Genomic DNA, 21,884 nt, shown 5'->3' with positions numbered 1-21,884 from the left:
GCAAATCAAGAAGACTGCTACCACAAGGAGTGAAACTTCTGCTTTTTTCAGGGTGGGAACTTTAACAATTTCAACTGACTTCTAGATTTAAGTCCCTCGACTCAGAGACAGTCAAGCTAGGGAGACACCCTCCAGCACTTCCCAAGCAATGAGGAACCCAGGGACCATTAATGAGAGATAAACAAAAAGAGATTTTAGCGTTTAAAAACTGACAGGCTAGAAGTGTGAGGAGGAGAGGAATAAGGAAGTGGAGTAAGCAAGGAGAGTTAGGAAGCAATAAGTGTGCATAATAGTGCACCGAACAGTCCTCTAAGATCAGCAAGCCTGGCCTGAGCAACTCCCCTTCCAGGGCTCTCAGTCAGCAAGCAGCTGAGTGGGGAATGAGAATCAGTGCTTGTGAAATATCCTGTGAATAATCTGCTTGGGTTTTTAGAGACGGAGAAATCAAAGCAGCATGAGTCCTAGTAATAAACTATACCATTAGTTTTGAAAAGTATTAAAAAGCAGAGAAGGCAATGGCACCCCACTCCAGTACTCTTGCCTGGAAAATCCCATGGACAGAGGAGCCTGGTAGGCTGCAGTCCATGGGGTCTCGAGGAGTCAGACATGACTGAGCGACTTCACTTTCACTTTTCACTTTCATGCACTGGAGAAGGAAATGGCAACCCACTCCAGTGTGCTTGCCTGGAGAATCCCAGGGATGGCGGAGCCTGGTGGGCTGCTGTCTATGGGGTCGCACAGTCAGACACGACTGAAGTGACTTAGCTTAGCAGCAGCAGCAAAAAGCAGAGACAGCACTTTGCTGACAAAGGTCCATCTAGTCAAAGCTATGGTCTCTCCAGTAGTCATGTACGGATGTGAGAGTTGGACCATAAAGAAGGCTGAGCGCCTAAGAATTGATGCTTTTGAACTTGGTGTCAGAGAAGACTCTTGAGAGTGCCTTGGACAGCAAGGAGATCAAACCAGTCATTCTTAAAGAAAATCAACCCTGAATATTCATTGCATGGATGGATGTTGAAGCTCCAATACTTTGGCTACCTGATGCGAAAAGCCGACTCACTGGAAAAGACCTTGATGCTGGGAAAGATTGAGAGCAGGAGGAGAAGCGGATGACAGCGGATGAGATGGTTGGATGGCATCACCGATTCAATGGACGTGGGTTTGAGCAAACTCTGGAAGATAGTGAAAGACAGGGAAGCCTGGCGTGCTGCAGTCCATGGGGTCATGAAGAGTTAGACACGACTGGGCAACTGAACAACAACATACCACCAGTAATAAGCTGTAATAAACATAAGCACTGTATTGTTCCCATATTGGTGTGGAGAGATGTTAGATTATACAGATTCACTTATTTCTGAACTAAGAAAGACCTTGAAGAGAGGAAAAAACTGTTACTCGCCTCTCTTTCTCACGTAACTCTGATTTTTATTAGCAGCAACAACATGTCCAATTAAAAATATACACTTCCCAGCTCCCCTCTCCTGGCACCTAGGTGTAGTCATGCTATATAGTCCTAGTCAATCAAGGTCACCAGCTTGAGCTCTAGGAAAGCTCTTTAAAGAACAAATTCATTTGGCATATGCTGCATTTTTCCATCACCCTTCTCCTTGTGTCTGCCTAGAGCATGGACACAACAGTGGCGGCAGATCAGCCATCTGTGATTTTGAGGTGAAAAACATATGCTCTTTTTACAGCCACCGAGAAGGTTAAAAGGAGCCTGGGTTTCTAATGATATCAATGGTAAATACCAGGTCTAAATTGCCTATTTTCAGAATTCTGTTATACCAGAGACACAAAATACTTATCCTGCTTAAGCTATGGTTTCCACACTTTTGTGACTGGCAACCAATGTTTTTCAAGATTCTCATACTAATAACTGAACACTGGACAGTGGGTTCAATCTTTTTCCATAGAAGAAATACATATAATATTCAAGATACTCGATCATTCAGGACTACTTGAAAGTTTCTGATGACGGGAGCCTCAATAACTTAAAATCAGGCCATTTAAATGTTAATAGCAACAAGTTAAATTCAGCAGAAATGTACCCTCCCTGTGATTTCCAACCATTTTCACTACAGTCCATGCAGGAAAATTCATTTTTTTCAATGCTGAATGTGACATTTTCACCTTCATATATGGGATGTTCAATGCATAGGTAAGCTCCGGAGAATAAATGAGTGGCTAAGAATACTGTTCCTTCATCAATCCCAGACTCACGTATCTTCACACTTTTCATCTCTGAAGCTAGAATGCATCTTACAAACTACAGCACATAACAGTTTAATTTGGCAGTGTTTAACCTTAGTAGTACACGTTAAGAGTTTGTTTTATAATCCAGGTGCCCTGGATTTGACAAATTAAAAACTAATTCTTCTACCTTATAATACTTCTTCTCATGTATTCATGTTAAATCGCTTCAGTTGTGTCTGACTCTTTGCAGCCCTATGGACTATAACCCTACAGGCTCCCCTGTCCATGAGGATTCTCACTTCTTTCCATATTTGACAGCAAATATATTGGCAGAAAGTGAAGAAGACCTAAAAAGCCTCTTGATGAAAGTGAAAGTGGAGAGTGAAAAAGTTGGCTTAAAGCTCAACATTCAGAAAACTAAGATCATGGCATCTGGTCCCATCACTTCATGGGAAATAGATGGGGAAACAGTGGAAACAGTGGCAGACTTTAGTTTTTGGGGCTCCAAATCACTGCAGATGTTGACTGCAGCCATGAAATTAAATGACGCTTACTCCTTGGAAGGAAAAGTTATGACCAACCTAGATAACATACTCAAAAGCAGAGACATTACTTTGCCAACAAAGGTCCGTCTAGTCAAGGCTATGGTTTTTCCAGTGATCATGTATGGATGTGAGAATTGGACTGTGAAGAAAGCTGAGTGCTGAAGAATTGATGCTTTTCAACTGTGGTGTGGGAGAGAAGACTCTTTAGAGTCCCTTGGACTGCAAGGAGACCCAACCAGTCCATCCTAAAGGAGATCAGTCCTGGGTGTTCATTGGAAGAACTGATGCTGAAGCTGAAACTCCAATACTTTGGCCACCTCATGTGAAGAGTTGATTTATTGGAAAAGACCCTGACGCTGGGAGGGATTGGGGGCAGGAGGAGAAGGGGATGACAGAGGATGAGACGGCTGGATGGCATCACCGACTCGATGGACATGAGTCTGAGTGAACTCCAGGAGTTGGTGATGGACAGGGAGGCCTGGCGTGCTGCGATTCATGGGGTCACAAATAGTCGGACACGACTGAGTGACTGAACTGAACTGAACTGAACTGAAGGGGTCTCCAAGCAGGACAACTCTAGTGCTTGTATACAAACAAACACAGGAAAGTAGAGTAGGCAGCTACCCTGGAGAGGAATTTGGAAATACACTTAAATGAAGTAGACATATACCCTGCAGCCAGAAATTCCACTCCTGAGTATGTGTGTCAATGTGCTCAGTCACTCAGTCATGGCTGACTCTTTGCAATCCTATGGACCGTAGCCTGCCAGGCTCCTCTGTCCATGGAATTTTCCAGGCAAGAATACTGGAGTGGGTTGCCATTTCCTTCTCCAATATATATCAAAGAATTGCTCAAATCAGGTCTGGAAGAGAAATGTCTAAAGAAGGCCACACCACATGTGGTGGCAAGGGTTTGGAGGCAACCTGCGGGCCTATCACTGTGGGAGGGGGTGAACAGATGGGTAGACACCAGAATTGTGTGGCTGCTGGAAGCAAAGGACCACATGTACATGTAGTAACATGAAGGATTTTAAAAACAGCACTGAGTTGAAAGGAAAAACTATAAAAGAAATAAAATCTAAAACAAAACATGCAGTTTAGATTTATTTAAAGGAAAAAATAAGAAAAATACTAATTTTCAAGATAAATGTTTATAATAACTACAACTGGAGTACAACCTTTAAGAATTATGAGATGTCCCCCTGGTAGTCCAGTGGTTAAGAATCCACCTGCCAATGCAGGGTACACAGGTTCGATCCCTGGTCCAGAAAGATCCCACATGCTATGGGACAAGTAAGCCTGCGCGCCACAACCAAAGCCCATGCTGTGTAACTACTGAAACCTGCACCCCCTAGAGCCCATGCTCTGCAACAAGAGAAGCCACCACGACGAGAAGCCCACGCGCTGCAGCTAGAGAGCAGGCCCCATTAGCCACTACCAGAGAAACCATGCGAGCAGTTTAAAGATTCAGCAGAGCTGAATTTACGTATTTATTAATTTAAATTAATTGATTTATTGATTTTATTTATAAATCAATAAATAATTTGAAGAATAAAAATTGTGATACACTATGTTGTACACTTGAAACATATAATACTATAAATCAACTATACCTCAATAAAAACATTTTTTTAAAGAATAAATGTTAAAAGATAAAGGCAAACATAAAGAGGAGGAGGAGGAAGGGAAATGAATTACAGTAATAAAAGAATAAACATACAAAATAAGTTATCTTGCAAGGATCAATGATGACTATGTATCATAAATTCAGGAACATGACTAATTTACTCTTCTACATTTTCAGTCCAACCAGAAAACCACCACAATAGAAACTTATATAAAGCACCATGGGATACAACAACATAATAATAATAATAATATAGTGTTGAGCAAGTATAACTACCCCTATTACTTATTGTACAAGGGTCAGACATGACTAAGCACACACTCCATCACAGCCATCTAAGAGTTTATGTGCATTGATTAATCTTCCTAACAATTCCATGAAGTACAAAACATTATTATTATTTTACAGGAAATCAGGGAACAAAAAAATTAAGGAATCTGTCCAAGGTAACTGTAAGGGCTGGGATTTTAAACTGTGTATCTAGGACTGTAGCTCTAATTTGTTATACTTGGAAGCGTCTCAAGAATAAACCAGTATTCCAGTAATGTAAATCCCACGCCCAAGGTAAGAGAAACCCAAGTAGGATGGTAGGTGTTGCAAGAGGGCATCAGAGGGCAGACACACTGAAACCATACTCACAGAAAATTAGTCAATCTAATCATACTAGGACCACAGCCTTGTCTAACTCAATGAAACTAAGCCATGCCCGTGGGGCAACCCAGGATGGGCAGGTCATGGTGGAGAGATCTGACGGAATGTGGTCCACTGGAGAAGGGAATGGTAAACCACTTCAGTATTGCCTTGAGAACCCCATGAACAGTATGAAAAGGCAAAATGATAGGATACTGAAAGAGGAACTCCCCAGGTCAGTGGGTGCCCAATATGCTACTGGAGATCAGTGGAGAAATAACTCCAGAAAGAATGAAGGGATGGAGCCAAAGCAAAAACAATACCCAGCTGTGGATGTGACTGGTGACAGAAGCAAGGTCTGATGCTGTAAAGAGCAATATTGCATAGGAACCTGGAATGTCAGGCCCGTGAATCAAGGCAAATTGGAAGTGGTCAGATGGCAAGAGTGAATGTCGACATTCTAGGAATCAGTGAACTAAAATGGACTGGAATGGGTGAATTTAACTCAGATGACCATTATATCTACTACTGCGGGCAGGAATCCCTCAGGAGAAACGGAGTAGCCATAATGGTCAACAAAAGAGTCCAAAATGCAGTACTTGGATGCAATCTCAAAAACGACAGAATGATCTCTGTTCCTTTCCAAGGCAAACCATTCAATATCACAGTAATCCAAGTCTATGCCCCAACCAGTAACGCTGAAGAAGCCGAAGTTGAACAGTTCTATAAAGACGTACAAGACCTTTTAGAACTAACACCCAAAAAAGATGTCCTTTTCATTATAGGGGACTGGAATGCAAAAGTAGGAAGTCAAGAAACACCTGGAGTAACAGGCAAATTTGGCCTTGGAATACGGAATGAAGCAGGGCAAAGACTAATAGAGTTTTGCCAAGAAAATGCACTGGTCATAACAAACACCCTCTTCCAACAACACAAGAGAAGACTCTACACAAGGACATCACCAGATGGTCAACACCAAAATCAGACTGATTATATTCTTTGCAGCCAAATATGGAGAAGCTCTGTACAGTCAGCAAAAACAAGACCAGGAGCTGACTGTGGCTCAGATCATGAACTCCTTATTGCCAAATCCAGACTGAAATTGAAGAAAGTGGGGAAAACCACTAGACCATTCAGGTATGACCTAAATCAAATCCCTTATGATTATACAGTGGAAGTGAGAAATAGATTTAAGGGCCTAGATCTGATAGAGTGCCTGATGAACTATGGAATGAGGTTCGTGACATTGTACAGGAGACAGGGATCAAGACCATTCCCATGGAAAAGAAATGCAAAAAAGCAAAATGGCTCTCTGGGGAGGCCTTACAAATAGCTGTGAAAAGAAGAGAAGCAAAAAGCAAAGGATAAAAGGAAAGACATAAGCATCTGAACGTAGAGTTCCAGAGAATAGCAAGAAGAGATAAGAAAGCCTTCTTCAGGGATCAATGCAAAGAAATAGAGGAAAACAATAGGATGGGAAAGACTAGAGATCTCTTCAAGAAAATCAGAGATACCAAGGGAACATTTCATGTAAAGATGGGCTCGATAAAGGACAGAAATGGTACGGACCTAACAAAAGCGGAAGATATTAAGAAGAAATGGCAAGAATACACAGAAGAACTGTACAAAAAAGATCTTCACGACCCAGATAATCACAATGGTGTGATCACTGACCTAGAGCCAGACATCCTGGAATGTGAAGTCAAGTGGGCCTTAGAAAGCATCACTACGAACAAAGCTAGTGGAGGTGATGGAATTCCAGTTGAGCTATTTCAAATCCTGAAAGATGATGCTGTGAAAGTGCTGCACTCGATATGCCAGTAAATTTGGAAAACTCAGCAGTGGCCACAGGACTGGAAAAGGTCAGTTTTCATTCCAATCCCAAAGAAAGGCAATGCCAAAGAATGCTCAAACTACCGCACAATTGCACTCATCTCACATGCTAGTAAAGTAATGCTCAAATTTCTCCAAGCCAGGCTTCAGCAATATGTGAATTGTGAACTTCCTGATGTTCAAGCTGGTTTTAGAAAAAGCAGAGGAACCAGAGATCAAATTGCCAACATCTGCTGGATCATGGAAAAAGCAAGGGAGTTCCAGAAAAACATCTATTTCTGCTTTATTGGCTATGCCAAAGCCTTTGACTGTGTGGATCACAATAAACTGTGGAAAATTCTGAAAGAGATGGGAATACCAGACCACCTGACCTGCCTCTTGAGAAATCTGTATGCAGGTCAGGAAGCAACAGTTAGAACTGGACATGGAACAACAGACTGGTTCCAAATAGGAAAAGGAGTACGTCAAGGCTGTATATTGTCACCCTGCTTATATAACTTATATGCAGAGTACATCATGAGAAACGCTGGGCTGGAAGAAACACAAGCTGGAATCAATATTGCTGGGAGAAATATCAATAACCTCAGATATGCAGATGACACCACCCTTATGGCAGAAAGTGAAGAGGAACTCAAAAGCCTCTTGATGAAAGTGAAAGTGGAGAGTGAAAAAGTTGGCTTAAAGCTCAACATTCAGAAAACGAAGATCATGGCATCCTGCCCCATCACTTCATGGGAAATAGATGGGGAAACAGTGGAAACAGTGGCAGACTTTATTTTTTGGGGCTCCAAAATCACTGCAGATGGTCACTGCAGCCATGAAATTAAAAGATGCTTACTCCTTGGAAGGAAAGTCATGACCAACCTAGATAGCATATTCAAAAGCAGAGACATTACTTTGCCAACAAAGGTTCGTCTAGTCAAGGCTGTGGTTTTTCCTGTGGTCATGTATGGATGCGAGAGTTGGACTGTGAAGAAAGCTGAGCGTGGAAGAATTGATGCTTTTGAACTGTGGTGTTGAAGAAGACTCTTGAGAGTCTCTTGGACTGCAAAGAGATCCAACCAGTCCATTCTGAAGGAGATTAGCCCTGGGATTTCTTTGGAAGGAATGATGCTAAAGCTGAAACTCCAGTACTTTGGCCACCTCATGGGAAGAGATGACTCACTGGAAAAGACTCTGATGCTGGGAGGGATTGGGGGCAGGAGGAGAAGGGGATGACAGAGGATGAGATGGCTGGATGGCATCACTGACTCGATGGATGTGAGTCTGAGTGAACTCCGGGAGTTGGTGATGGACAGGGAAGCCTGGCATGCTGCGATTCACGGGGTTGCAAAGAGTCAGACACGACTGAGCGACTGAACTGAACTGAATGTAAACATTACACTTTAAAAAGAGAAACCATTGACAACTGAGCACAAGGCAAGTTGAAAAGGAGCAATTTAAAAAGTAGCCAAACAAAATGTAATTTTGAATGTGGTATACAGTTGGCATTTAATAGAATACTTAGGGCTTGCTTCCCTGGTAGTCCAGTAGTTAAGAATCCTTTTTGTAAAGCAAAGGACAGCAGTTTGATCCCTGGTCTATGAAGATCCCACATGCAATCGGGCAACTGAGCTCATGTGCCACAATTAGTGAGCCAGCCCCCTGGCCACACTACTGACGCCTACGCACCCCAGAGTCTGCGCTCTGCTACAAGAGAAGCCACTGCAGTGAGAAGTCCTCGCACCACAACTAGAGAGTGGCCCCCCACTAGTACACAGCAAGAGACACCCAGCACAACCAAAAAATAAATCAGTATTTTAAAAAACAGATTATTTATTGACTGCCTGGGTCAAAGAATGGAGACCTACCTTGGCGTTCTTCAGTGAGTCCAGTGAAGGAGATCTTAAGGGTAGAGATACACAAGCCAGTATCGCCATGGGAATCCATTTGAGGAGTAAAAATATGACTCAAGGAAAAGAAATGGGAAACCACTGGATACACTGAGAAAATATCAAGTGACCTAGTCTTTGTAGGTGACACCACAGAGAACCTAAAAGGAAGTCTTAGGAGACTCACTTGGATGGAATACAGGCTTTAGCCTTCCTGGTGTTAATCCCACCTGGCTCCACCACTTCTATGTGAATGGCTTTGGTAAGCTATTAACCAGTTGTGGTTCCATTTTTTCAAGAGCAAATGGGGTTCAGTTACTCATATAAGAAACAGCCGAACATATGCTAGGTGCCAGAGACAGTTCTAAGCATTGAAGCTAACAGGGACTACAAAGATGTCCCCTGTTCCTGTGCTCAGGAACCTTACACTCTATTAACAGAGACAAATACCCAACAAACAAGGCAAGTAATCCTATGAACGTGTATAAAAGGCACAGAAAACAAACAGGGTGAAAACAATGAGAATATTATTTTAGTCAATAACCACAACAATAACTAATACTTACTGTGTAGTTCACAAAATATCCATCTAACTTATTCTATTGGTTCATTTAATTTGATGGGGTCAGAGAAGATGCTCTAAAAGCACCTGTACCTCAAACAGTTGTATGGCTCAAATGAGATAACACATGAAAAGCTCACAGAACAGAGTCTGGCACAGAATAGGCACTCAGTAAACATTAACTATTAATGTTTTTTTAAAATGTACCTAAACGATTTCTTTACATCATCAAGACCTTGGGGTTTAGGACATTTCATTTTCCTAGAGACGTGTGGTCAAGAAATTTTTCTAGGAGCATGATCCCTATACAAGAACTACCAAGACTGACTTAACAGAGAAAAGATAAGACATAACTGAAACCAAATGGGAGGGGAGGAGATAGGTAGAGCTGGAAGTCAAGAGCAAAGATGGAGGGTTTACCATCTTCTGTATCTCTTCTCTGCAGAAAGAGAAGACTTTCTCAGAAGACAGAGTAGTAAGACTTAAGAAGTGTCTCCTATCTTTCTAAAATCACTGTAAATTTTTTTTATCACAAGTGACAACTTTACCAGGTCTTACATAAAATACTCTAACTATAAAAAAAACCACAAAAAGCAGAAAAACAAGGACTGAGGCATTCCTTCTTATTTGGCAGATAACTTATTAAAGCTATGGTAACTGAATTTGTTATACTTGGTACTATGACACAGGAACTATCAAATAGCAGGGTATAAAAGAAATCAAATCTCCATGGTAGAGGATTAAACAGATTCAATAATGTGATAATAATCTTGATTCTTCCTACCCAGCTAGTCATATCAGAGCTAATTCTCAGTGAAGCAGAAAAACAACTTGGCTAGAAAAAAAACACCAATAATTATTTTCTCAAAATGTTAAAAGTATCAAGTTCAGATTATACATTCATAAGTTTAATTCTTATTTATCTGCAGTTTGAAGACAACAAAGCACACAGATAACAAAAGTTACATATGATCTTACCTTTGTAAGATAATCAACCTTCAAATTATCGATCATCATATTTTTCTGTGATAGCTCTATTTTCAGTAACTGAATATTATGAAGCAGTTCTTTCCGTTCAATTAGCTGCCTGGTGATTTTGATTTTGCCATCCTGCTCTTCTGATGAGGAAATATCGTCTGTAGGAATTGTTGTTTCTAAACTAATATCTTCAGATTCCAGGGAGCTAGAGATGTTCATTTTTTTTGATGCCTTGCTAACTTTTCGAGACATTTTAAATTATTACGGGTCACTTTTCGTTTCCAATTCTATTTCAATTTCCTGTAGATTAAAAAAATATTGATTTAAATATATTCAAACATTCTTTGTGGAAAGCAGAAAGTTTATCAAAGATATACTAAGGATTCCCTAAGAAATTATTAGGCAAATGGGAGGACCCCCAAATCTAAGACAGATTGGTAAATTACTGCTCAAATCAAACATATTAAATCAAACTCATTAAATCCTATTATGAACCCACACTTTTGATAAGTAAAAACTCAGTTCCTAGGGGCAGGTCTCTTACTTGGGTGTAAATAAAGAGATAAACAATAAAGACTTAAATCGCTAGTATCCAAGAATGCTACTCATTAAAGTAACACATGTTATAAGATAAAGAAGTTACTTCTGAGCTGGTCAGGGAAAGGTTATACGGAGGGAGGATTTAGAATCTTGAAGGATTTGGAGAGGAGTAATAAAAAATGAAAAGCATGCAGGTATGAAAGTATAAAGGTGATGAAACTGTAAAACAACCTCAGGAGATAACGGTAGTCAGGCTGGGCCAAGCCTATGTGAAAGTGAGTAGTGACTCCTCACCTCCCCGCCACCCACACACAGAAATACACAGAAGGGTAGTCTTTTATGCATAATCAAGACTGTGGAAGTCCTTGAATATTTCAGTATGTTCTAAATTTATTCTACAGGTAATGCTGCATCACTGAAGTTTTTTGAAAACGGGAAGCTGAGATAAAACACATTTTTATAGACTTGCAGATAGCAAAATTAAACAAGATGGTAATAGAAAAATTCCTCAGTCTAAAACTCTACCCTTTCACACAAATTTCAGCAACTACCTTCTTTTAATTCTGCACAATATAATAAATTACTTATGGTACTGAAGATACTAGTTTTTGTTTTTTTTTTTTTTAACTTAAGGATTAGGAAAAATGTGTATAGGAGAATCATGAGAACTCTGGATGGATCGGCTTCCCTCATTTTTAAAGGGACAGGGGTAGGTAAGGAAATGCGAATCAAAGACAGGTAACATCACCTGGATTACAAAGGGTGAGGGACTGGCACTGCCCACACGTGTTGCGTGAAGGATAAAACCCGTATTTGGCAGCATCAGAGGAGTCCTACACCAGTGCGAAAACGGAGTAGCCTCGAGCTACCTGGAAAGCTTCAATTACTCCACGTTGACGACTCGAGCAGTTGCCTCTAGAGGAGCTGAAGTGTCTCCAGAGGGCAGCTCGGGTTGCAGCCCCTCAAGAAGGAATCACAGGTGGGAGACGGTTAGCACCGGTAACCAAGACAACCATTTCCGCGCCGGGAGGACAGAGGAAACAGATTCCGGGCTGAAGCCCACGCTGCCGGAACTCAGCGCTCCAGGGTCCATCCAGGCGCTGGAAGCAATGAATGCTGGGAGCTGGAGTCCAGAGGTGGCCTCGCCCATTTCGTGGACGGAAATGGCTCTGGGCTCCGCCCATCTGCCCGCTTTCGCCCAATCCTCACAGCCCTTAGAAGGCCAGCCAATGACAGTCTCGAAGTTTTTCCGCGAGCGGGGTTCACTAATATCCTGGAGGAGGAAGGAGCGAACTTCTGGTTAAAGTGTGGTTGTGCAACAGGGCTCCGAGCGTGACACTTTCCGCCGGAAGAGCACTAAAGCGGGTCGAGATTCCGAGCAGGGAGGCGAGATGCTCAAGTCCAAGACTTTCTTGAAAAAGACGCGGGCGGGTGGCGTGATGAAGATTGTGCGCGAGCACTACCTGCGGGATGACATAGGCTGCGGTGCGTCGGGGTGCGCGGTGTGCGACGGAGCGCACGAGGGACCTGTCCTCGAGCTGCAACCCCTGGACCGGGCCAGCAGCCTCTGTCCGCAGCCACACTACTTGCTGCCGGACACCAACGTGCTGCTCCACCAGGTGCGCCGGTAGGCGGGCGGAGCCGCAGCACCGCTGTCCCACCAGGAGAAAGGGAGACAGGGACACTGAGACCCTAGGAGGAGCGTCTTGGGCAGCATTACGTACTCAGGGAGAGGCAACCCCACCGGGACCCATGCCTCCTGCCCCCAGGCCAAGGTTCTTTTTCCTTGTACTGTTTTGGTTTTGTTTTTTTCAGTCTTTACTTTTTTGAGTTCTTGGAGTTATAAGAATTTTAGATACGTCAACTTTCTAACTCCTGCTGTCTCTTCTGCCTTAGATTTTAATGTCTGGAGGCCGGGGACCTGGGCTTCTGTGGCCTCCTGCCTGCGACCCTCAGGCAGCTTGTAAGTGCCTACGAGCGAAAACCATGTGGGCCAACGTATTTCTTTATTAATGACTCATTCTACAAAGCTTTGTAACTAGTTTGTTTACACGTGTTCTTCTTTAATCGACCTGAAGGGTTTTCTGTTGCAAAATAGCTCCTTAGTTTAATGTACAGGTAGTATTGGAAAAAAAAAAAAAAAAAAAAACCGGCAGAGTTTTAGGTTCAACAGAAGCAATTTATGAATGAACATGGGAAAAAATAACCATTTATTTATTTACTTAAAAGATTGATGTCCTTGAGGACCCTGCCATCAGGAATGTCATCGTGCTACAGACAGTTCTCCAAGAAGTGAGAAATAGGAGTGCTCCGGTATACAAACGAATCCGAGATATGACTAATAACCAGGAGAAGCATTTCTACACATTTACTAATGAGCACCATAGGTAGGGGGGAAATTACCTCAGTTATCAAAAAACTAGAATTAGCTAAATTGGGGGGTGAAAGTTCCTGGCTGTCTTCTGTGACATTGTTGGAAGATACACTGTTAAGTTTCATACTTCTGGGAGTAGTGTTTGATTCTTACACAGTTTACAGACCTTGCTAAAGTCACATAGGCATTGATTGGGTCAAAGCCAGAACCAAAGTCTCCTGGTTCCTAGAATGTGGTAGGTCCTTTAATTTCCAAAATGTTTATATTTTGAATTGGTTTTAGCATGAGTTGAGCAGTAAGATTTTGGAAGATGAGATTTGCCTAGGTTTCTGATATACCATATTATATGAATAACCAACATAAGTTAATTAAATATAGGAGTTTGTGAAGGAGAGCTTTAAAAATATAAAGCAGGTATATTCTTAATGCGCTCTTAAAAGTTACACTAATACCTTATAACTGATCACATTGAAGACAGTAAGGTTAAGAAATACAATTCGTTTCAGATTTAAGATGTTTGTTTCAACTTAATGTGTGATCTTAGAAAATATGGTGTTGTCTATTTATTACATTGGGCTTCCTGGGTGGGTCAGTGGTCAAGAATCCGCCTGCCAATGCAGGAGATGTGAGTTCCATTCGTGGGTTGGGAAGATCTCTTGGAGGAGGAAATGACAACCTGCTCCAGTATTTTGCCTGAAAAATCCCATGAACAGAGGAACCTGGCAGGCTAGTCCACCGGGTTGCAAAGAGTCAGACACGACTGACGGACTGAGCGTGCATTTCTTGTATTACATAAATAATTTATAATGAATCGAATTTACTTTTATTAATCAGGATTTCTCAACGTTGCCATTATTGACATATTGGACTGGGTAATTCTTTGTTATGGAAAGGCTGTGTGAAGCACCGCAGGGTGATTAGCAGCATTCCTGGCCTATACTCTCTAGATGTCAGTAGCAAACCCCCCTCCCGCCCCGCCCCACCAAATCCCCTGAGCTGTAACAACCCAGAATGTCTTCAGATGTTGTGAAATGTCCTCCAGGGGGGAGGATATCAGGGGCAATATCACCCCAGATATTGAGAACTGCTGGGTTAGACAGTGGATTGGATAATGAAATCCCATGGGCATATACAACTTTAAAAATATTTAGTATCTCAAATTTCTCTTCCTTATTCTTATATCTCACACTTAAATATTATTTATGTAAAGAATATCAGTTAAGCACTTCAAGACTTACTATTTCTATCTCCTCCTTAAAATCCAAAAACAGGAACTTCACTGGTTTTCAGCACTCAGAGACCTAGTTTCTGTGGAGCATGACCATCAGATTTTTAATCCAGAGTTAACACTTCTGTTGGCTTAAGTGTAGTGAATAGAGCTTAGCAGTACTGGGGTTGACAGGAAGAATTAGGACACTCAGGCATGCTAAAACCAATTCAGAAATTTATGACCGTGTCTTTGATAATTCTAAAAGCATTAACAGGTGTGTGTATATTAAAGCAGGTTTATTTATATTAAGTATAAAACTCTGAAATTGAGTCTTTAACCTTTAAGAAGTAGGTAGAAGTTATTGTGCTGAATTTTGTAATTGTTCTTAAATTTGGCTTTGAAGACAGATTTAAAGAAATAAGTATACTGACATTTGATAGCTCAGAGTTGGTAGACTTAGAAGGAATATGCAGTCATATCTGGGTCTTGTCTTTCATTCTCTTGATGGCCCTTGTCATGTATTGTGAGTTTATCGTAGATAATTTACAGGCATCATGTATTTAATAACTGCATTAATCATATGATCACAAGTTATCTAATCATACAATTGGTAGCTTTTAGGAATTTCTGTTAATCTACAGTTTGAATGAAATCTCATTATCAGACCTGTAAAATATTAGTATAGTTTTTTTTTTTTTCCAACAAACTGTTACTTTTTTTTTAATGTCCCAACCTATAGTATAAATTCTGATCTTGATTTTTTCTTTTGGTGAGATGAATTTATTTTAGCCCTTTTATTATTCCATTAATAATATGATTTTCTTCTTTCCAAGGAAATTGTTGTCTTAAAAACATCACTAGAAGGATCTTATTTATTTCCTCTGTGAGGTATAAATGTGAATACATTCAGGGGAAAAGATATACTATTGATTTTTAAGTTCAGTGATCATTAAGCATTTATGTCCAAAGACTTTTTACGTGTGCTTGATTCTGTTGATTTCCATTTCTTATCTTTCTCTTTTCCCCTTTTCATTACACTTAGAGAAACTTACGTAGAACAATTACAGGGAGAAAATTCTAATGACAGGAATGATAGAGCCATCCGAGTAGCTGCAAAATGGTACAATGAACATTTGAAGAATATGTCAGCAGAGAATCGGCTGCAAGTTATCTTCATAACCAATGACAGGAAAAACAAAGAGAAAGCCATAGAAGAAGGGATACCAGCGTTCACTTGTAAGTCTCCATGTAACCAGACTGTTCATGTTTGTAAATGCATGCAAAAATTATCATCAGGCCCATGGTCAGATGTTCATTTGACTGTTTTTGACTGGTATTTTCATGGTCGTATATAGCTTAATGTGATATTTTTGTATTTTTTTTTATTTCTCAACATTGCTAAGTTAAGCGAGTTGTGCCACCAGTGGCTGTTAATTTCCCTGTCAACATTTGGAATGGGCTTAGCAATAAAAGTTATAGACACACTTGATCCACTGCGTCTTGGGCTTGACTACCTCAACAGAGAGGGTCCCTCCCCCGCCCCCAAAAAATTTGACATGTGTACTGTCACAAATAAGATAAAGCATGTTCTTCTGAATCTAAGGGGGGATAAAAAGCACATTTAAATTTATCAAGAACAAAAAACTTATTTTTCAGGTGAAGAATATATAAAAAGCCTAACTGCTAACCCTGAACTCATAGATCGTCTTGCTTGCTTGTCTGAAGAAGGGGTATGTTTGAGTTTGCTTTGTTTTGTTTTTGAGAAGTGAAAGATTAACATAGCCACTTTGGGATGTTAAGCTTGTAATTACCAGATTTAGAAATTGGAATATCAGTGGGCAAGCTGGAATTGAAATAGGAGTTGGGTGATAAACAACACGAATGGCTGCATTAGGCTTTTGATCAAAATGCCATCCCCAAAGTCTTGACTTCTACAATACCAATGTTCACTGATACGTCCTCAGCAGCCCAAGTAGGGCCTGGCACAAGGTGGCACTATTTGTGTGATTAATCAGTGAAGGAATTCATGGCTGGCTTGTGATAAGGAGTAGATATTTGACAAACAAACAAGTGGTGGGCACTGGAGAGAGAGTATCCAGCTGCAGTGTTAATTCCATAGGAGGAGGGAGGGCTCATAAGAAGTAGGACAGGAAGGGAAGGGGCCAGATAGTGAGGACTCAGGAATTTATTCTGTTAGTAATTTTTAAACTATCATATAAAAGTCTCCCTAAAGGGCTGCTACTAAGAGAAGTTAGCACATAGGATTCTGGGCTCCCTATCTTACACTCTTAGGCTGAAAACATGAAAGGTTGATGAGAGTGTGGCTAGGAGGAATGGAGAACAGTCAGAAATGTTACTTATTTGGAAAACCACTCTAACCTCCATTTATAAAATGATACATTGTATCTCAGCAAGTTTAGAGGCAGAGGCACCAATAGAGGGTCACTGCAGTAGTGGATGTGAGAGGGAATCCTTAACCTTGTTTCCTTGAATGTGAAGTGTGTTTGGCAATAACAATGTCATAGCATTGTTAGGGTCAGATGGTGATAATGTTCAGTCGATAAGTCGTGTCCAACTCTTTGAGACTCCATGGACTACAGCATCTTAGGCTCCTCTGTCCTTCACTATCTCCCAGAGTTTGCTCAGGTAATAGTAGTGTTAATAAAATTCTTATCTCAGTGCCTGGCACATAATTATGGTAAATGTAAATGGTAGATACTATTAGGTTTTATATAATAGTATATTATATGTGCCTCCAAGCTTTACAGCGTTTTTTTCTCTGCCTGTTTTCAACCAGCTACTTCACAAAACTAAATAGAAGTGAAAAAACAAAAGTTGGACTTTATTTTTAGAATACAGGTAATAGGATTATCCTAATATATATGCACTAGTTACATGCAGCTGTTTAAATTTAATTCAGTTTACAGTTCAGTTTCCCAGTTGTGTTGTTCACCTTTCAAGTGTTCAAGAGCCCTTTGTGCCTACTGACTACCATATTGGAGATCACAGGAACACTTCCTTTAACACAGAGTTGATTTGGATAGCACTAAATGAAGTGGATAGGTCTAAATGAACAAACAGGAAGTAATCCAACATTGATAATTCACAGTATTTGACTATGTACTATGATAGAGTAGCGGAGAAGGCAGTGGCACCCCACTCCAGTACTCTTGCCTGGAAAATCCCATGGACGGAGGAGTCTGGTGGGCTGCAGTCCATGGGGTCGAGAAGAGTCGGACACGACTGAGCGACTTCCCTTTCACTTTTCACTTTCATGCATTGGAGAAGGAAATGGCAGCCCACTCCAGTGTTCTTGCCTGGAGAATCCCAGGGAAGGGGGAGCCTGGTGGGCTGCCGTCTATGGGGTCACACAGAGTCGGACACGACTGAAGTGACAGTATAGCATGATAGAGTAGAGTAAATGTAGAATATAGTGAAACTGCAGTCAGTTCTATTATAGTACGTTTGTGTGTTCCCCAAAGTCACTGTGCCATGTAAAATTTTATATAATGAAAACTACAGAGCTTGGGCTTCCCTGGTGGCTCAGACGGTAAAGCATCTGCCTGTAAGCAGGAGACCCAGGTTCGATCCCTGGGTCGGGAAGATCCCCTGGAGAAGGAAATAGCAACCCACTCCAGTACTCTTGCCTGGAAAATCCGATGGACTGAGGAGCCTGGTGGGCTACAGCCCATGGGTTTGCAAAGAGTCGGACACGACTGAGTGACTTCATTTTCACTTCCACTTTCACAGAGCTTAAGGGAAAATGTGATTAGGGACACACGCAGAAAACTTCGTGATGCAGTGGAAAGAGGGTTGTCTCGATTTAAACAGAAAGTTGTTACACCAAATGTAGGTGGTGTGGCTAATAAAACATGGTGATCTGAAGTAACCAGTAGGTGTTTGAGGCGTGTGTGTGTGTGTGTGTGTGGATGTTTGTGGATTCAGCTTGGTTCAGCTGGATGCAGTTTTCTACTCTCACCTGGTAGTTTTCTAATTTACCAATTGCATTGGAACACATTTGTGTTTTCAGAACAAACATGATAGGAGAGCTAACCATACTTAGCCAAGGCATCTAACCCAGATTTGGAATGTCAAGGCTTCCTGATAAAATTGTATCTAAGTTGAGATGGGAAGGATGTTAAAGGAAATTCCTTTGAGACAGAGACATTTTAGCTATGTTGTATGTTAAAGGAGTTAATGACTAGGGGAAGAGCATTTCATGTGGAAGGAATAGCAAGTTAAAAGGCTCTGAGGTTAGAATAAGTTGGCAGGATCGAGAAATCCCTAAAAGTGTGGATGGGATGATGTGAGCAAGGGAGAAAAATGTTAGGAATGAAGTCAGAAATGTAGGCAGGGACCAGATCGTGTAAGGATGTAGTAAGTCATGGAGAAAAATTGGATTTTAATCCATGAGCACTGGACAGCTATTGAGCAGAATAATATACCTATTTCCCTGATCCAAGGAGAATAGGTTAGAAGCAGGGGCCTCCACTTAGATGGATATTTTAGTATCCCTGGGAGACAAGACAGAAAATTGGATCATGGTAGCAGAAGTTAAGGTAGTGAGAAGTCAGATGTTGTGTGTATTTCATTGATATAAATATTTTGTTGATTTTAGGATTTGGTGATAGATGGGGCTGTGAGGGTACAATTAGTTAATTAGTTAATTATTTTAATAGGCCATATCATTAATCTGTTTAATAGGTCATGTTCATGGTAGGTTTAATAGATCCGTATTTATTTTTAATAGGTCATGTTTATATGATGGTGAGGATGTTGTAGTACAGGGGAGAATTTGATTTCAGAGAGAGAAGAACAAAGTTCTTGAGTAGAGGAGAGGAAGTGGTGGATAGATGCTCATAGGTGAGCAGATTCAGCATGGAGAGATAAAGCGAGTCTCGACTCATTGCTTCCAGTTCTCATTGTGGAAGTGGAGGTCCCTTATCTGAGAGTGAAGAAGGAAGACAAGGGACTTGGAGAGTTAGGCAGAAGAGAAGGTATAAAGTGGTCTCCTTAGCAGATGGGAAATTTAGGAAGTATAGAAGTCTAAAGGAGCCAAGCAGTTAGGCTGTTGGATGTTGAAGGTCTCGGAGGATCCTGGCAGGTGTTGTGGTGGATCTGCAGCAGGCCCCAGTCTACCTCTGTCTAACGGCCTTAGCTGTTTAAAATAATCTAAAAGTAGCTTTTCTTGTGCTTTCAGGAACCACAGTCTTCTCATACATTTGAGGTTTCCTGTTACCCTTTATATACTCCTGCCCGCTCACTTGATCACATAGCTACACACCTTTATTTGAGGAGGCCTGGATGGGGTTGGAGGGGTACATAGAGTTTTTTCTTCGGCTGATAGCAAAATGTAATGAAGTGGAAATGTTTGTGTATGTTGTCTTAAGAATTAAAAGCATTTTTTTTCTTACTGTGCTATGTTCTTTGAAATTCATGAGTTGTATATACTGTAACGTGGATGGTTGTTTTAAATAACACCTGATAGTGATAATAGTTGTATATGGAGCATACCAAAGACTCACATACTAACTATATCTCTTGGTTTGCTTATTTCACAGAATGAAATAGAAAGTGGAAAAACAATATTTTCAGAGCATCTTCCGTTAAGTAAGCTACAACAGGGCATCAAATCTGGCACATACCTTCAAGGGACATTTCGAGCCAGCAGGGAAAATTACTTAGAAGCTACAGTATGGGTCCATAGTGATGACGAAGACAATAAAGAGGCAAGTGTGTACATGAATTCGTTTCAAATATTTTCTGTTCATTTTTTTCTTTCATAAGTGTTTCAGATTTTTGTACAAGAATTTAAATTTGCTTTATCCTCCTACTTTGTGAGCTTAAAGTAAGTTATGTGAGAGGTCACAGATGATAGAATTAATCTTTTTTTCAGGAAACTGCTTATTGAGGAAAAGAAATTTCTATTAACCCCTTTTAAGAGAATACAAATATAATCAATCAAAAACAAACCCCGCTATAGTGCATCTGTTTTCTGCATTATGATCTATTATGGGAAATACTATTTTACCTAATGTATAATTGCTCCAGAGGGCTTCCCACACTTTAAAGCAAACAGCAGTCATTTTGGGGTGCTATTTGCCAAGTACTTGTCTTAGTGCTTTGAATGCTGCATTTCATTTAATTTTCAACTCTGCCTATAAAAGTAGGCATTCTTTTGTTTTACCAATCAGGACCCTGAGATTTAGAGAGATTAAAAATTCTGGTATTAATGTAAGAGTTATGTGGAACACATGAACACAACTTGTATTTTCTGACATTGTTTTTTCTATTTGATACTGAGAAATTTAGAGGGCAGAGGAAAGGGACACTATGAAGGAAGAGAAAATATAAAGGAAGGGAAATAGAAGCATAGAAACATCAGAATATATCTCAACTTCTTTAGGGCAACCTTCCCATTATTATACTGCCTTTGAAAATATCTGGGCATGTGTTCTTTGCTATTCACACAGATACTCTTACAAGGACTTAAAAATTTAAACCGAGCTATTCATGAAGATATTGTGGCTGTGGAGCTTCTTCCCAAGCATCAGTGGGTAGCACCATCTTCTGTGGTTTTACAAGATGAAGGTCAAAATGAAGATGATATAGAGAAAGAAGAGGAGAGAGAATGCATTGTATGAAACCAAACAGGTTTTATTTTTTTGTCTGTGTAGCTTTGATTAATTTGTTAACATATTAGCTTTGGAGAAAATTAAATGAAACAGTTTTGGAGACAGTTCAATGAAACAAGTTTCATTGCTTTCAGATTTATGGAATAAAATTATAGTTCTATAGGTTTAATGTATGTCATATACATAGTTGATTTCTTTTCCTCTAACTTAGTCTTTTATATTAGTGTCTTACTTTGCTCAAATAAACAGGTTGAAATACAAAATACAAAAAGACTTGAGTATGAAACTTGAACTCTGACATTCAGGTATATGATCTAGCTGAATTAGGTTTAAGTAAATAAAATTTTCTTTTTTTTTTCTTTTACAGATTTAAAATTTTCCAAAATGCATTTATGCAATGTTTAAAATCCCCTCAGCATAATAGATGTACTTCTAGGCCCTTAAAAATAGGTCTGTTTAATAATTCCTTCTCTGTTACCATGTTTATTATGATGAGAATCGTTTCTGTTGTTTTTTATGACCTAAAGTCTACCTGATAGGTATTTTTCCATTTTAGAATTATAAGAATGATACAAGTAGTTGGAATTCACAGAACATTAGTAGTTCTTCTCTATATGAATTATGATCACTACTTTGGAGTCTTACTATAACATTATCTTTACAAGGTCCAGGCCACAGAAGAGTATTAGAGGTGAAATACCATAGGGTTCTTTTGGTATTTCTAGTAAGAACTGTTATTTATTTGGGTTTATATTTTGAATAAGACAAGCATTTAAAGATACATCTCTTTTTTTAAAATGAATTAATCAGTACCACTGTGCTCATTACTGGAAACTACTAAAATCCTATTAATGACCAGACCTGTGCATAAGCATGTGCATCGATAT

At 40.2% G+C, this 21,884-nt stretch overlaps 2 protein-coding genes across 4 annotated transcripts in view; one reads left to right on the top strand and one right to left on the bottom strand.

The window, feature by feature from the left end:
• Nucleotides 1–11,896, bottom strand: part of PIBF1 (progesterone immunomodulatory binding factor 1) — a 231,186-nt gene extending 219,290 nt beyond the window's left edge. For 2 of the 3 annotated variants that reach the window (XM_027557667.1, XM_027557670.1), the window contains exons 1-2: nt 11,527–11,896; nt 10,239–10,538 (exon numbers count right to left, since the gene is read on the bottom strand). In XM_027557667.1, coding sequence (XP_027413468.1) covers nt 10,239–10,490 — 252 coding nt within the window. In that variant the 5' untranslated portion in view covers nt 10,491–10,538; nt 11,527–11,896. The remainder of the gene's footprint in view (nt 1–10,238; nt 10,539–11,526) is intronic. The other variant, XM_027557669.1, reaches the window with a different exon arrangement.
• A 91-nt stretch (nt 11,897–11,987) lies between these two features.
• The window catches only part of DIS3 (DIS3 homolog, exosome endoribonuclease and 3'-5' exoribonuclease), a 28,275-nt gene continuing 18,378 nt past the window's right edge, over nt 11,988–21,884 (top strand). The window contains exons 1-6 of the mRNA XM_027557666.1: nt 11,988–12,397; nt 13,008–13,165; nt 15,405–15,598; nt 16,019–16,092; nt 19,924–20,091; nt 20,836–21,000. Coding sequence (XP_027413467.1) covers nt 12,170–12,397; nt 13,008–13,165; nt 15,405–15,598; nt 16,019–16,092; nt 19,924–20,091; nt 20,836–21,000 — 987 coding nt within the window. The 5' untranslated portion in view covers nt 11,988–12,169. The remainder of the gene's footprint in view (nt 12,398–13,007; nt 13,166–15,404; nt 15,599–16,018; nt 16,093–19,923; nt 20,092–20,835; nt 21,001–21,884) is intronic.

Source organism: Bos indicus x Bos taurus, chromosome 12, assembly GCF_003369695.1.
Source record: "Bos indicus x Bos taurus breed Angus x Brahman F1 hybrid chromosome 12, Bos_hybrid_MaternalHap_v2.0, whole genome shotgun sequence".
NCBI classification, from domain to species: Eukaryota; Metazoa; Chordata; class Mammalia; order Artiodactyla; family Bovidae; genus Bos; species Bos indicus x Bos taurus.
The sequence above is the reverse complement of the archived record's forward strand: the minus strand, read 5'-3'. Positions and strand labels throughout refer to the sequence as shown.